This window comes from Nelusetta ayraudi, unplaced genomic scaffold, assembly GCF_046127955.1.
Source record: "Nelusetta ayraudi isolate G7.1 ecotype Tasmania unplaced genomic scaffold, CSIRO-AGI_Nayr_v1 ptg000017l, whole genome shotgun sequence".
NCBI lineage: Eukaryota > Metazoa > Chordata > Actinopteri > Tetraodontiformes > Monacanthidae > Nelusetta > Nelusetta ayraudi.
The window spans coordinates 4,663,555-4,678,392 of NW_027466067.1; the positions used below are offsets into that span (position 1 = coordinate 4,663,555).

Sequence of the window (14,838 nt, forward strand, 5' to 3'; positions counted from 1 at the left end):
ACGCCAAGGGCACTGCGGCTGCCCACTCCATCACAATGTCAGCGGCGCCGCAAATGCCAGGACACTCTGAATCGCCTTTTTCAGGGATTCACCCTCTAATCAATAGTGTAGAGACGGAGTGACGGGCCGCTCCCGAGAAACACGAGGCAAATCGTTGGGGGGGGGAAAGGCGTTTGAACCCTTTAAAGTCGTGGAGCTCGATCTTGTGGCCCAGAAACTCCAGGAACTCGACGAAGGCGGGGCTTTCTTCCATGTTGCCGAACAGCTCCTCCTCTGATGTCTGCGCCGAAAAAACAAGAGAGAGAGGGAGAGCGAGGAAGAGGGAGAGAGAGAGGATGAGGGAGTGCAAGAGAGAGAGTGACGAATGAGTTGTCAAGATGAAAAACTTGGGGTCCGGACTCACCTGTCCAAACTTTTGATAAATGACCCCAAACTTGAAGTTGTTGCTGATCACATGCTCATCAAATGTGACAATGAGCCTGGATGCCTGAGTAGATCAAAAGAAAGCACTTCAGTGGGTTGGTGGATATTCGTTGATCTGAAATAGGAGGCAAAGTGCTTACTTTTGGGTAGAGGACGGGGTAGAACCTGTCCACGTTCACTTCTTCACAAACAAGCTGCAAAATAAAAGGGTTAGGTGAATAACTTAAAACTCCACACAATAAACCTCATGCAGTTTTTTTTTGACTGTCTATTCTGTGTGGTACCTTGGCCATCTGAACCACGTTGGGGAACTCTGTAAGGCAGGAAATGGGAATCACGTCCTGGTAGGTTTTAAATTTTGTGCTGAAAGGAGACAAGAATTTTCTTACTTTAAAAAATATGTTATCACTGTTTTTAGATTTTGAGGTCTTTTTTCAAGCGGAAGTAAAATGGCAGTTGAAAGCAAATCTTTGGGGACTGCCTGGCGATAAATCTTGAAAGCCAAATTACAGAGGCAATCAGGCGAAAAATAACAAACGGAGGAAGTAAAGAATAAGAAATGACACAATGAAAAAGAGTTTTTGAATGTTCAAGCTGGTGCGGCACGGTGAAGTGACAGCAAAAAGAAGAAAGGATTCATGTGCACCATCATAAAGACGTCCCACTGATGTTTTTAAACCTGGTCCATGAGTCAGCGGCAGCTGCTACAATAGCGGAGATGACTAAGTTTGACCGGGTCGTTGGGCTGGCCGTAGGTGGCGCCCATCCAGTGTGGAAGCAGTGGGCTGAAGCCTCTTGGCCTGACTCCTCCGCTCTCGGGCTCCATTAACAAAGAGGGAATGGGGCCATAAAACAAACTTGTAGTGGAGCGTCTGCGTTGCTAAAATTAATTCTCAGGTTATGTGATGCTTCTCAGGAGGACACTGAGTCAGTGCAGCGTTTGGGTAACGGCTGGTGGGAGGCGTCACACTTGTGCAACAAGGATGAATGGCGCGCTGCATGCTAATTGTTGTGCGCTGCACAGCGCGGCTTTGCGAGTCAATATTTATTGAGAGGTACTTGGGCGCACCACACGTTTTAATAGCTCTTACTCAACTCCAATTACATAAGCGGCTGAAATAAATACACATCTGTGGCTACCACTTTTTACTGCAGTCCTATCTGTTCCTTGTGTTCATGTACATACTCCCACAACTCCTAATAGTAATAGCAGGTTTGTACTTAGTGGTTAGTGTTTCAAGTCAAGTGAATGGACAATTTAACGAACATTCAAATTTCACCCAGTTTATACTGACGACTTTGTCATATTCCCAGTTCCATGTATAATTTGTTCACCTGTCACGGGCAGCGGTTGCAATTAACCCATGAGAAGTAGGGCACCCTTTTCAAGAATAAGTAGGAAGTATCCTTTCATCCATCCATCCATCCATCCATTGATCCAGCCACACAGAGAATCTCACAACCATTTGGAGTCCCACTCACACTGAAGACTGCCTTTCGCAAAGATAAACTTTGCAGCTGTAAATGGCTGCCTAAATTGACAAAGTGGTAAGTAGCAAGCGAGTGAAATTACAGTTTGGGGTAGATTGTCCTTTGATAGTTACTACCCATTTTGCAGTTGAAGAAGCAAGGGTTTATAGGAAGCAGAAGGCAGGGATGGAATCTGGCTTTTTGTTCAGTCAACTTTAAATTCAAGCAATGACTGTATTTCAAAATCACTGCATTACATGGACATTATGAGCAGGATTGTCAGTAGATCATGGTCATTGGTGGTGGGAAAAAATAGGAAATGGTATGAAGGTTAGGAGGCATTTTATGGGTTATAGCAAAGTCAAAGGTGGTGATTAAACAAAGGGAATGAAAATAAACAAAGGGAAGAGAGACCAGGGTAAAAACAACAGTGGTATTGTACCGCAGCATCAGGCGCAGATGCTCTTGATCCCCGATGACGTCGTACTTCATGGAAAAGACCAAGTGGCCCAGAGCAGTGTCCATGGTGTAGTAGTTAAAGTGTTCCTGATGAGTACACACAGCAGCACGACACGCTCGAAGGTGAGACAAAATAAACCTCCAACAGGACTTGGACAGAAAATCAAACTCCAATGACCTTAGCACTAGTGTTAGTATTCTGAGTGCAATCATCATCACTGGCAAAAAATAATTATAATAGTAAAAAAACCAACATATCTCAAATTATAACGAGAACATTTTAGAGCTGGAGGACCTTTCTTGAATTTTCTATTTGAAATTACAACTATTGTCACCAGACAGTCATGAAGGTCGACTGACTGTCGGCGAGACCAGTCAGGCAGCGGTTATCTTCCAAAACCAGGCATTCCATCCTTCATCTCCCTCACCTTGCCCATGAAATTCTTGCGATAGATTTTGGCTGTGCTGTTTGTCTCCAGTTTGACGTGGGAGGCGGGACAGGGAGGCTGCTCGGCGTCTGGGGGTTCTTTTGGCTCGTGGTTGGTCCCCTCGATCCAGTAGCCTCCAAACTGGGGCAGCAGAATGAGCGGAAAGGGGCTTCTACGGCCGAGAACCTGAGGGCAAAGGACAGAAATAGAGTTTTGGTATTTGTGATTGTTGCATGGCAAGGACAACACTTCACTCTTTGTCTGTCTTCTTATACCTCATGGACGCTGGGATAAGGGATGTAGTCCTCTTCTGTCTGCAGAGAGGGAGACAAAAAAATTAGTTCCGTCCTCAGATACCTTTCGTTTTGGGTCATCAACTAGCAAGGCCCATTAACCCTCGGGTGGAATTTTAACTGCGTCCACATTTAGTTAATTCTCTGGAAACTTCTTGCAAGGAAGGAAAAGGCACAATGAGATTTGTGTTCATTGGTGCCTTGGGGACAAGGAACATGGACAACACCGCCAAAACACAAACAAGTCGATTAATCTGACTGGATGATAGTGAAAGCTGTATTTGAACAACTTGGGATCTTGGATGTGTTGTAACAGTGTTGTAACAGTTTTTGTCTGAAATGCGATTTTTTTTCAGCAAGATACTGCACATTTTTAATCAACTCGTCAAAACAACAGTCTCTGTAATGAGGGACTTGAGGGGCTCTTTAGTCAGAGCCGGATTTGTCTCGCCAAAGCAATTAATTGCTTTGCCAAACCTCAAACATTTTGTTTTTGTAAGAAACGGGGACAATAAAATCTGCCACAGAAAAAGAGCTTTCTTGATGAATGTGCATGCACTGTTGTGAATCATATTTGCAACACGTCAGTGGACGTTGACAGCGGCAGACGCTTCATCTCTTTTCTTACCTGTTTGTTTTCCGTCACCGTGGCATTTATCTGTGAAATTGGCAGCACTCTAGAAATCAGTTTTGCAATATCTCCCTGCAATTTTTGACGAGCTGACTTCCCCTCAGTTACACACTGTGATTTCTTTGATTTATTCACTTCTCCAATTTCAAATGTAATTTTTGAGTCTCGACGGAACATCACGAAGAATAAAATTGCACTTAGGCCTAGTTCACACTGCAGGCCCAAATCATGCTCCTTTGCAGCTATGTGATGCATATCGGATTCAGACAGTCGGAGTTATTCATTTGTTTATTTTTTTATTTTATTTTATTTTCGCATCTGACCTTTGGTATGTATCTGTTTGTATCAGTCCATGTTCGGATAGATTTCGTATCCTTCAGTCGGAGCGGTCATGTTGATGAGTTTGAGTCAGTGAGTTTCCAGTTTGTTTTGAGACCAGAAGTTTCCATATTTGGATGTGTGGGTGTTGCCATGAGCAATGATACGAACGTGAGTGCAGCTTGTCCCTCAAACACCGCAGCACCCAATGGTAAGCCTCCTTTTAGAAACTGGAAGCTCTGTCAATCATTATATATACACCAGTTCTAAATTGAGGAGGCAGGAGCAGGTAGCACAACAGTGATGAAGGCAGTCACTCTTCTTATTGTCACTTAGTCAAAATTTAGTCGATTGGACAACAACTTAAAAATTGATCCAGAAGATTTTTAAGTTGGATGCTGCATACTGACATTGAGCAGAATCCAAAAAACAAACTTCAGCAAAAAAATCTGATTTCAGCAATGAGATCTGCAGTGTGAACGCAAGATCCCTTGGACGGTTAGTTTGATCAAACAACAAACCTTTGGTGCCAGAGGGGTCAGGTGATTTGATTAAGCATGTTGAACAACCACATACTCTGCCCTCATGATTCTGCAAAGGGTTGTTGTATATCTAAAAGGCAGAGTTACTGAAGAGCAGCAGAAGCCTGTTGAGTTTTGTGCTTCCTCCAAAGGTGCGTCTGTACGACTTCCATTTCATGATGACCCATGGCCCCGTTTTCCACAGAGGAGAAGGAAAACATGACCATTTTGAGAATACAGCCTTAAAAATTGTGACTCCACATGTTTACAGTGCCCGTTATAAAGACGGCGGGGCAGCTCATACTGCAGACAGAAATAAAGCCAAGGTTCCCGAATGGTCCCTCGTTCCCCGTGTGTGGCTTTGGTTAGAGCTGGAGACGGATGGGTGGGCGTGAAGAGCTCTCCTCGCCAACGCACCTACGCCGAGATAAGTGAGTGTTTTTGCGGCAACAACGGCTTCCCCCGTGCCACTTTCAGCCGCTCACCAATCTAGTGCGCCCTCTCTGGCCTGACCTCGGTCCTTCTGCTCCGCTCAGAGTATCGCCATCTTCTCCCCCGAGCCGGCTGCGTTATCCCACCCAGGTAATAGGGCGGCTTAGGGCCTCTGCAGCCGCGGTTTCCCCCCGTCGAGTTGCGCACTCGAAGCCTTAAAGCCTTTCTGACGGCAGATAAGGGCGAGGTCTATGGCTTGGCCATTAGGGATGCTTTACCCGAGTCCGGACTACTAGGTGATGTGAGGATTTGGGACTCACTTTGAGGGGGGGAGGGAGGGGGCATCTTTGCTCATCCATTCTGAGACCCTGTGGAGAGAGAGAAAGAGAGAGAGAGAAAGAGAGCGAGAGAGAGAGAGGAAGGGAGAGAAGGAGAAAGAGGTAGGGAGGAAAGGATACTGACAGATCAGGTGAAAGATCTCAGACTCACGTGAAGACACACACACACACACACACACTCTCACACACACACACACACACGCACACACAGAACAGTTTAGCTTGTCAAGTTCTGTTGAAAATTCCCCCGTGCGGCGGCGTGGTGTGAGATAATTCTCTGTGACAATAATTCAGGTTTACATAAGGCAGGAGGGAAATCACCAGATGGCACGAAGGAAGAGGAAGCATAAGTAGGAAGTAGGAGGAGAAGTGGGAGGAGGAATTGGAGGCATATCTCAGCAGGAGATAAAGTGGGAGAGAATTCCGTTATGGTGGAGTGAAACCGACCTTCTATAGATACCGCTAACCATGTTTTTCCCAAAGGGCTTAAACACACACACACACACACACACACACACACACACACACACACACACACACACACACACACACGCACACACACACATACACACAGTCAATTTGTGACTTCTCCATCCATCCCGCATCGCTGTCTCCGCTGACAACTGGCAGTCTCCAAAGCAGACGGAAGTGAACAGCGGCGCTCCTTGTATGAAAGGGCCTGCAGCGAGGTCCAAAATGTAGCAGAGCCCATTTTTTTTTTCTTCCGCAGGATTAAGTCAGACAGATCAAATGGAAAGTGGAAGAGCCTTCATTAAAGGCCCCAGAACTGCTTCCGTTTCTCTTTTCATCCCACCCACCCAATTCCTTTTCCCCTTTGTTGGAGAACATGCACTTACATTGGCTGGAGTATCCTGGTAATGATCAGTTTTTTTCAACTACGTTTTTTTTTTTTACCTTTCCGTTTATGCACCAGAGTGTCGTCATCATATACGCCACAGCTGCTGACCACCTGTGACTCGTCTCCGCGACATGTCAGAAACCTAAATGTTGTTGAACCATAAGAAACATGGCACCATCACATGTGAACAATAATGACTGTCAGACCCTGTGTTGACGAAGCCTTCAGTCACAGCCAGGTATGTTTGTCACAGTAGCAGTGGCATTTAAAGGCGAGGACACGTTGTTTCAACATTTGAACGCAATGCTGGCATTTAATGACGCACTGTGATGTTTTTTATTATCAAAAAAATGCAATTTTTAGCTGTAAAAACTAAACCTCAAAACAAAATTGTGTCTGATTCCTGGGTTCTTATGTATATTGTGTGTTTTTATGTGCTATCATGTGTATAGGAGCATGAAGTTCCCCCTTAAACACTAGTACATGAGTGTCATTACCGGGCGACTGAAGTCCATGTAAACGCAGCTCCAATAATCAAATAAGCTGCTGTTGTTTGCGTGTCAGGAATGCTGAACAGAAAAAACAACCCCGACCTCGTTTTCCACGGCATGCAGGATACGACTGTAGTAGATTGAGATAACACTGTTATTTGTGGTATTCCACGAACATGTGAACAGCACAAGGCCCAGCGAGACTAAAGCTTCAAGGGACACGGGAACAGAAAGGCGTACAGCTGTCTGTTCCCGTGACACATCGTTTAAGAAGAAGACAAATAAAGGAGAAAACGTGGCAGAGAAAAGATAAGAAAGTCTGCGGGTGCCACACAGAGTATTCCTTTCAATCTCCACTGCTATTCTCTCAGAGTCCATCCATTCTTCCGTTCGGTCGGCGTTGATAAGCCGACTGTCACCGGTTTCACACTCGCTGCAATCACAACACGCGGCGGCGGTTTGAAGGGAAAAACACAAAAGTCCAGAAGCCTCAGGTTTCAGCAAGCGACACTCCCTGGAGGGCTTGTCAATGCTGAAAGTAGCACAGGAAGCCAAAGAGCGGAACAGCAACGTGGACCGGGTGTACGAAAAACATCGGGGCGGGAGGACAAATGGGACTTTTGAAAAAAAACTGGGAGCAGAAGACAAGTTTGAGTTTTGGAAGTCAGCGCGAGGATTTGATTGAAGGCAGAAAAGAGAGCGGACGAGGAGGTCTGGCAGCGAATACAAAGACAGAGACTGGGGACCGGTTACAGCCTACCTGCATCCTCTCGATCATGGCAAACAGGTCGGTGGTCTGGGGAAGAAAGTTGACACAAGGTCTAAAAAAAGGACAAGAGGGTTCGACAGTTCACCGCTGCCTCAGCTCATCTTTCATCCGTGCTCAACGGGCATGCCGCCTGCACGGTTCAAAAGCGAAGGAAAGATTACAGCCTCGGATGTCTGACGCTCCTTTATTCCGTCCCCACTGTGGCCCTGCCTCACATCTAGACTTAACCCTGGTCATGAGTGATCCCATCACAGCTCCAAGTCTAAGAAGACGGTGGGGCCGGGGGGGGGGTTGAGGATGCGTTTGAAATTTTCATGACTCCGCAGGCGACGCGATCGCAACGCGTTTTCACATTCAGCTAAACGCCGCAGCCTCTCTGAGCTGCAAAGAAAACAATCAAAAGCATCTTGAGACCTTTTGGGGTCAGAGGAGACATAATCAACCCCCCGAAGCGTTGAGGGAAAAAAAAAGAAAACCAACTCATCCACGCCTTCTTGTGTATTCAGCCTAAAATGCAATACTCCGGGTTGTTTCTTTCTCTTTAAATGGTAATATGCCACGCTGATTTGCATTTATATAACTTTTTTTTCTCGTCTACCACTTGCCCAGAGCACTTACTCGCCACTTTCTTCCATATTCATACACAGATGGCGGAACTTGTCGCGCAAGTTTAGTACTTTGCACGACACACCTGCTCTTTGAGATTGATACAAACCTCGAGGAAAAAAACAACAACAACAACAACAACAAAAACCCAGCACATCTGGCTTGTACTGGATGCTGATTTGAACATAAAAGCAGACTGTTGTCAGGATCAGTTTGGGGTCGTGCAAACAGCAAGGGCAGTGGTCGCACTTTCTGACCTCTCAGCGCTTCCACTGAGGGCTTCTTGTGGATGCAGCCAATGCTACCGTTGGGACTCAAGGCACGTGCGAAATAACTCTCAAGACAAAACCTCTTCACTTAAGTCACTGTCCCTTCAGCTCTGTCTCTGAGCGAAGTGACCAGCAACCTCAAGGCGAGTGGTTCACCATGGTCCCCCATGAGCGCCTGTGATTCAATCCCTTGCTATAGAACGCAAATAAACAGTGACATTGCTGCTTGTAAAAACCAATTGGTTTCCAGTTTGTCTTGGTGGCAACGTACTAAATTACACCTGGCTGACAAAAAAAAAGGAGGAGGAGGAAGTAGTGAAGTGGGAACCTGCTGGGCAAGTCATAACAAGCTCCAGTTGGTCAAGATGGTCGGGTGTATGTTTTCAGGGGATCTTTGAAATTGTCAAACGCGGCGGACAAAGGCAGCTGGTGAGCTTTGAAAAGCAACTGGAGATGAGAAAAAGGAGGATAAAAGACTTTTGTCTCTGCACTTCTACTTCTACTGGAGCCCATAAGGCTTTTTTACGAATCGCAGCATACTATGGGCACAATGCAGGGACAATTTATTGATGCCTCGAGGGATGTTTTCCACTAGAATAATAAAATGGGACTCGAGGTTTCTCAGCCATGGTTGTCAAGACCACCTGATGCAGAGGTGCATTGGTTAACACTGTGACCTCACAGCAAGGGGGTTGCTGGTTCGTGGACGTGCATCTTCTAGCTGGGAACTGGAAATATTCCAGGATGTAAACGTGTTGAGGGTTGTTGGTCTCTCTGTGTTGCACCTGGCGAATAGATGCAGACGGATGCTGCTGCCTTCACTGTCTAATTGAATGTGAACTTAGAGAATGCATATCAAGTCTGCAATGTGCGAACATCATTACAGAAGTTGAATGCTTTAGAATTACAATTTTTTTAATATTTTTCAAACAAAGCTTTGTATTATAATTACAATTAGCTGTGTTTGCTAAACCATACAAGAACAAACAAAGTATCTTGCTTTATATTTTCGGCTCTTTAAACCAGCCAACTTTTAGTGTGTTCACACAGATTTTTGCACACTTGGAATTCTCTCAATCACGTTTTTTCAGACATTGGAAATGGTTTTCATTACCGCTAACAGAGCTTTCAAGATCATCATTGCATAAAACTGGTTATAATGGCGTAATTTAGAAATGAGTCAGTGACCCCAAACTTTTGAAGTGCGACGTACAAATCCAAAAAAAAACCCCTCTCCATCTACAGACCTCTCACTGAAACACTGCAAGTGAAGGCAAAACTGCAGCTTCCACGGAGACCAGTTGACTGTGAGGTTTTTCAGTGTGGCCCAGGACGGACGGACGCTCCCCCCACTTCTACAAGAATGATTCCACGTGCAGCCCAGGCCACATCTGAAGCTGGTCTGATCCTTCAAAAACCTCCTCGGCTGGTTGTTCCCACTGATAGCTCAGGCTTTCCACTCGCAGTCAGACCACTCAGGACGGTTTTGAAATCCAGGAGGGGATTTGGGCCCGCGATAGCAGCCGTCCCACCGAGGTTTCGTCTAACTCCAGGAGAACAGTCACTTTGAGCTCAGAGACAAACACACTGTAAACAAGTAACCCTTAGGGGAGGGGAGGGGGGGGAATGAGCTCCGGGAGCGCTGGCGCTTGGCCCTCGTTGCTAAGGCCAACAGTATCTGGCTGCGTTCGTCGGACGGAACAACCCCGTCGGCGCCGCGAACACGCGGTCGCGTTAGCACGCGGATGGGACGTGGCATGTGAAGCACCGAGCGCCTTAAGGTCGACCTCGTTTCTTCTTCTCGCCGCCACGTCGGCGATCTGTTCGGGTTCGAAACCGCCACCGGCGCCGCACGGGGAATAATAAGGCCTTAATCCAGCCGATGATGTGTGGCGGCCGCCTTGACCTCGCCGAGCACGAATCGGTACCTCGTCCAATTAGCAGTGCCACAGGTGCACTCTGGAGTCAGGGGAGGTGCCCTCGGGCAGGAGTGACTCATCCGGCGCGGACGTTAAGCCGAGGAGCCGCTCCCGCTCACCATGTAACGCGAGCAGACTGAAGTGCCAGGCTGATGTTTCCACACGACAGCTCAAATTTACTGAGGGGCGCTAGTTCCAAAACACACGCACGCACGCACGCACGCACAAACACTCCGCAGCTACAGGAGGAGCGCGTGCGTGAAAATGCTCTGACAAACACGCTCAGCTTGTATATAAAAAAAAAACTGACCTCATAAACGTGCACAGCTGACCCAGTAAAGCCAGAGGTGCGGCCCCGAGTGCTATTGTCGCGCTTGGAAAGCGAGCAGCGAAAGTGAGATCCGGCTCTCCTCGCTGCAAAGCAAACAACAGTGTTTTAAACGCCGAGCGGATTATCAGCGAAGCAAATGCGCTGGATTTCCCCTGAGAGGTCGAGGGAAGCGGCGCTGTTGGCGTCTTGGCAGCAGAATCTGAGCCAACATCTCCCTTCAACTGGTTCACCGGTGCTTTGCTTTGCTTTTGATCTGGTGCTTTACAAACTTTGACTGATTCCACTGCAGGTGCTCCCCTGTAAACAGCCGTCATTCTGACCCGACTTGTTTTTGACTTACATGCAAAAGTGCTGCTTACAATATACTGTGCAATACTATGAATAAATAAATAAATAAATAAATAAATAAATAAGATTTCCATCTGATTGGGAGTACTCACATCACTCTGGCAGCGTCTCTTGAGCAAAGGCTTGGCGGCGGGGACGCCGAGCGGCGCCTCCACCAGGTCATTCTTAGCCATCTCGAAGCTCAGCAGCCGGCCCGGGCGCCAAAGCACCGACGGTAGCAGCCCTGAGAGGAGCAAGTGAAGGGGGGAGCAAGCCTCTGTCTTTGCGGTGGTGTTGGTGGGGGGAGGAGGGGTCGACAAGCGAACCGAACTACTAGGCGAGAGAACTTGACGCGCTGTCCATCACCGAGCCAAACGTCCGTCCGTCTGCACACACCGTGTGTGTGGTAATGTGAGAATATCACTTCTCTTCCTTCCCCTTTTTTTTCTTTTCATTTCTTTTCCACACACCCTACGCCCTCCACACACACACACACACACACACACACCCTAATGTACAGCTGTTCAGCGGGAAGCATTGGGGAGGGAGGAACAATGTCTCTGCTCTTCACAGCTATCTTCTTCTTCTCCTTTTTTTTTTTTTTAATGCAAACGCACACACGCGCACACAAAGGCTGGCACTGTGACGCTCCTCTGTTCCTCTTTCTTTCATCTCATGTTTCCTGAGCTCTCTCTCTCTCCCGGAAAAAGTCCACGCAAACGCCGACCTGGACCTCAGTGCGGGTCAGCGTCGGATCTTGTGTTACGCCTGAGCTCCTCACGCTGCTTCCTCATCATGTTTCTGCATGTTTTGCAGTGCCAGTTCTGAAACTGGTTGATTACGCCACCCCCCCCTTTGCGTGCCTGGGAAACTGCTGATTGTGTGGATTTTATTTTTCTTTCCCCGCCTAAATTTTTCTCATGAGCCGAGCAGAATGACATGTGCTTGTTGCTTAAAGGGACAGCTTGGCTGATCGTTCATTGAGTGTAGTTGCAATTCCAAGCTAATGTAGGATTTGTTTCAATGTGTGCAACTCGACCTGGGCCTGCTATTAATAGAGTCACATTGGAGAGGAGAGAGTAGACAAGAAAGCAAATTGATGTCACAGCGAGGACATGCAAACATTAATATCATAGCCAGCGACTGAATCCAGCCAAGACAATAATGCCACCGTGTTATTAGAGGGTTATTTGGATTAGCAATTCTGAAACGATGATGTCATCTCAAAGGCACAAGATTGTGTGCTGCAAACTGTTCACTGCGTGACGAAAGAAAGAAAAGAAAAGAATGTAGAGGCTCCCTGTGTTACTGCTCCCATCAGGAAACATGCTTTCCGTGGACACGCGGACGCCCCGGGCTGACGGAGCACCTAGCTCACCACAGCAGCTCTGTATTCATTTGCATATAAACACGAGTGCAACATGAAAGCATCAGAGATGGTGGAGAGCTAAAAAAGAAGATAAAAAAAAATAAGATGAAAAGAGGACAGTTTATGCCCACATATATATATGTATATGTTCATGTATATTTATCTGTATACATATAGTATATTATATTATTATTATATAGATACATTTTCTTCTGTTCAGTGGTCCACACAGGTCAGCAGTGCCACCAGTGGAAAAAGCCAAAAAAGTGGATTTCATGTGGATTGAGGAAAATATCAGCAGACTGATCTGAAATCTGCCTCATCCTGATGTTACTTTTCAGTATTCTCTAAACCAGGCATGGGCAAACTACGGCCCGCTGTGTTTCTCTGTCCGGCCTGCGTGAAGCCAGTCATAACCCCCCCCCCCCAACGAAACCTTCTCGGCACGTAACTTTGCCGAGTTAGCGTAGCGCGATAGCGATAGCGTGCTCCGCCCCCCCCCCCACGCTCCACAGGTCAACGAAAAGATGCCGGGACACAATTTCCAACCAGCCCCGCCCCCCCGTCAACAAAACTTGCGTGGCCCGCCGACTCAGCGCAGGTCTGTCATGTGGCCTGCAAAAAAGTTTGCCCACCCCTGCTCTAAAGCATGTAGCTCTTTGGAAGTTGATGTAAAAACCCCAGAAATAACAGACGGAAAAAACCAATGCGTGTCTCTGTTCTGCTCCTGCGGTGTCAGTGCAGAAGACAAAGCAGTCCAATTTCACATTAGCACCAAATTGTCTGCGAGAGCTTCCAAACCGCAGCATGTAAACGCAGGCTGCAGGTTTGAGTTCCCGCTGATCTCAAGCTTGCAAGCGCAGCTATAGGGGGATTTCTGGCTGAAAACATAGCACGAAAGTTTAAACACTGAGGCAAATTGGAAGTTGCGTAAAAACATGTTTTATTTTGTTTTTGATGTTGTTTTTGTTTTAACGTTGGAATACTTGCCCACCGTAACCATTCCTTTGGTTGTGGTATTGGGTTACGGGATACATTTAGGGTTTCTGAGCAAATAATTCTGAGGTTAGTGAAGGACGCCATCGCATAATAAATCATTAATAAGTAGTTTATAATGACTGTCAAGGAGCCAATACGTCTCAAATTCGCATGCTAATTAATAGTTAATAGTCCCCTGATCCCGAGTGTTGCCAGAAATCTTGCAATCAATCTGATGCCAGATGAGCCTGAATCCCAGAAGAGGTCCGTGGTGAATGATGAAACTATCAACACGCAGAGAAATAAACGACAAGAGCGAGAGAGTTTGACGTCAAGACTTTCTTTCGTTCTTTGGTCTCTCACGTTTAATCTACGACCCTCGGAGACAATGTGGAGCCTCGGCAGCGAATATGCGTCGGCAGCCTGAGAGGCCTCTGGGGTTTCGCTCTCTCTGACTTGATTATCAGTAATATGAGTGTGTGTGTGTCTGTGTGCGTATCTCCATGAGACGGCGGAGCAACATAAGCGAGAGGGTCCATTGATCAACCGACTGACTCGGCTGGAAGGCTGAGTGAGTCGATGCACAGTGACGAAAGTGAATGAGCGTGACTCTCCGTCACATCCACATCCATTCCACCACTTCATCGAATCCTCAGACACACGACTGCGGTTGAATTTCCAGGAACAAAAAAAACAAAAACAAAAAAACGTCCATTAGCTTCACGCTGAGAAACATCCCCCACAATCTCCATGTACTCTCTGCGTCCTCACAATGGAAAATCTCCACATTTTCATCATGTCCTGTGGTTGAGGGAGGGGGAGGGGTCGGGGTCGGCCCGTCTGGCCCGGACGCCAGCGACGGCCCCCGTTCACCTCCCGGGCCGCTGCCTCAGACAGGCTGGCCGTCGGCCACAGAGGTGAAGGAGCCACAAAAGTGCTGCAGGGAATTTGTTTAATTTATTTATTTATTTACTTCCAACCCGCCTGCACCGCTGCCAAGAGCGAGTAATGAGTGGCGCAGACCCCGCCGTGACCCCGCCGTGACCCCACCGTGACCCCTCTACCCCTGCAGATTCATTAAGAGCTCCTCATTCGTGGCACGACTTTTAGACCTCACACGCCTGAACGGGGAGGCGGGTGGGGGGGGTCGAAGCTGATGAGGCCGTCGGAAAAGTTACCGTTGAACTTGGAAGAGTGAGAGTTTTAAAGGGCGTAGTTCGCTCAAAACTGAAATTTTACTGGGTGGAAAATTGTGTTGAAGTTTCATGTCTCCGCAACAGTCGCCGGATTTTTCGTTGACCGGGGGAGCGGCCCAAAGTTACGTGCCGTCAAAGTTTTGTTGGGGGGGCGGGATTTATGACTGCCTTCACGCGGGCCAGACAGAGACACGCAGCGGGCCGGATGTGGCCCGCGGGCCGTAGTTTGGCCATGCCTGCCTGAGAGCATTTAATCGCAACTTTCACGGCATATACTGAGAGGAGCTGCGTTCAATGACAGCAAGACATCAACAAGAACATTTTCGCCTTTCCTCGTAACCATACATGTCACGGAATGTTTGAATATTACCGTTGGACAAGATGTGACAAGTGTTTGCATTTAAAAAAAGG

The 14,838-nt window shown here is 47.3% G+C and overlaps 1 protein-coding gene across 14 annotated transcripts in view; it reads right to left on the reverse strand.

The window, feature by feature from the left end:
* rap1gapb (RAP1 GTPase activating protein b) overlaps positions 1–14,838 on the reverse strand; it is a 76,492-nt gene that overhangs the window by 16,239 nt on the left and 45,415 nt on the right. For 7 of the 14 annotated variants that reach the window (XM_076024920.1, XM_076024913.1, XM_076024923.1 and 4 more), the window contains exons 4-12: positions 7,424–7,459; positions 5,296–5,343; positions 3,056–3,094; positions 2,781–2,966; positions 2,336–2,439; positions 708–786; positions 564–617; positions 404–487; positions 180–280 (exon numbers count right to left, since the gene is read on the reverse strand). In XM_076024920.1, coding sequence (XP_075881035.1) covers positions 180–280; positions 404–487; positions 564–617; positions 708–786; positions 2,336–2,439; positions 2,781–2,966; positions 3,056–3,094; positions 5,296–5,343; positions 7,424–7,441 — 713 coding nt within the window. In that variant the 5' untranslated portion in view covers positions 7,442–7,459. Of the gene's footprint in view, positions 1–179; positions 281–403; positions 488–563; positions 618–707; positions 787–2,335; positions 2,440–2,780; positions 2,967–3,055; positions 3,095–5,295; positions 5,344–7,423; positions 7,485–10,997; positions 11,675–14,838 lie in introns of those variants that run through there. The other 7 variants (XM_076024921.1, XM_076024911.1, XM_076024922.1 and 4 more) reach the window with 5 other exon arrangements.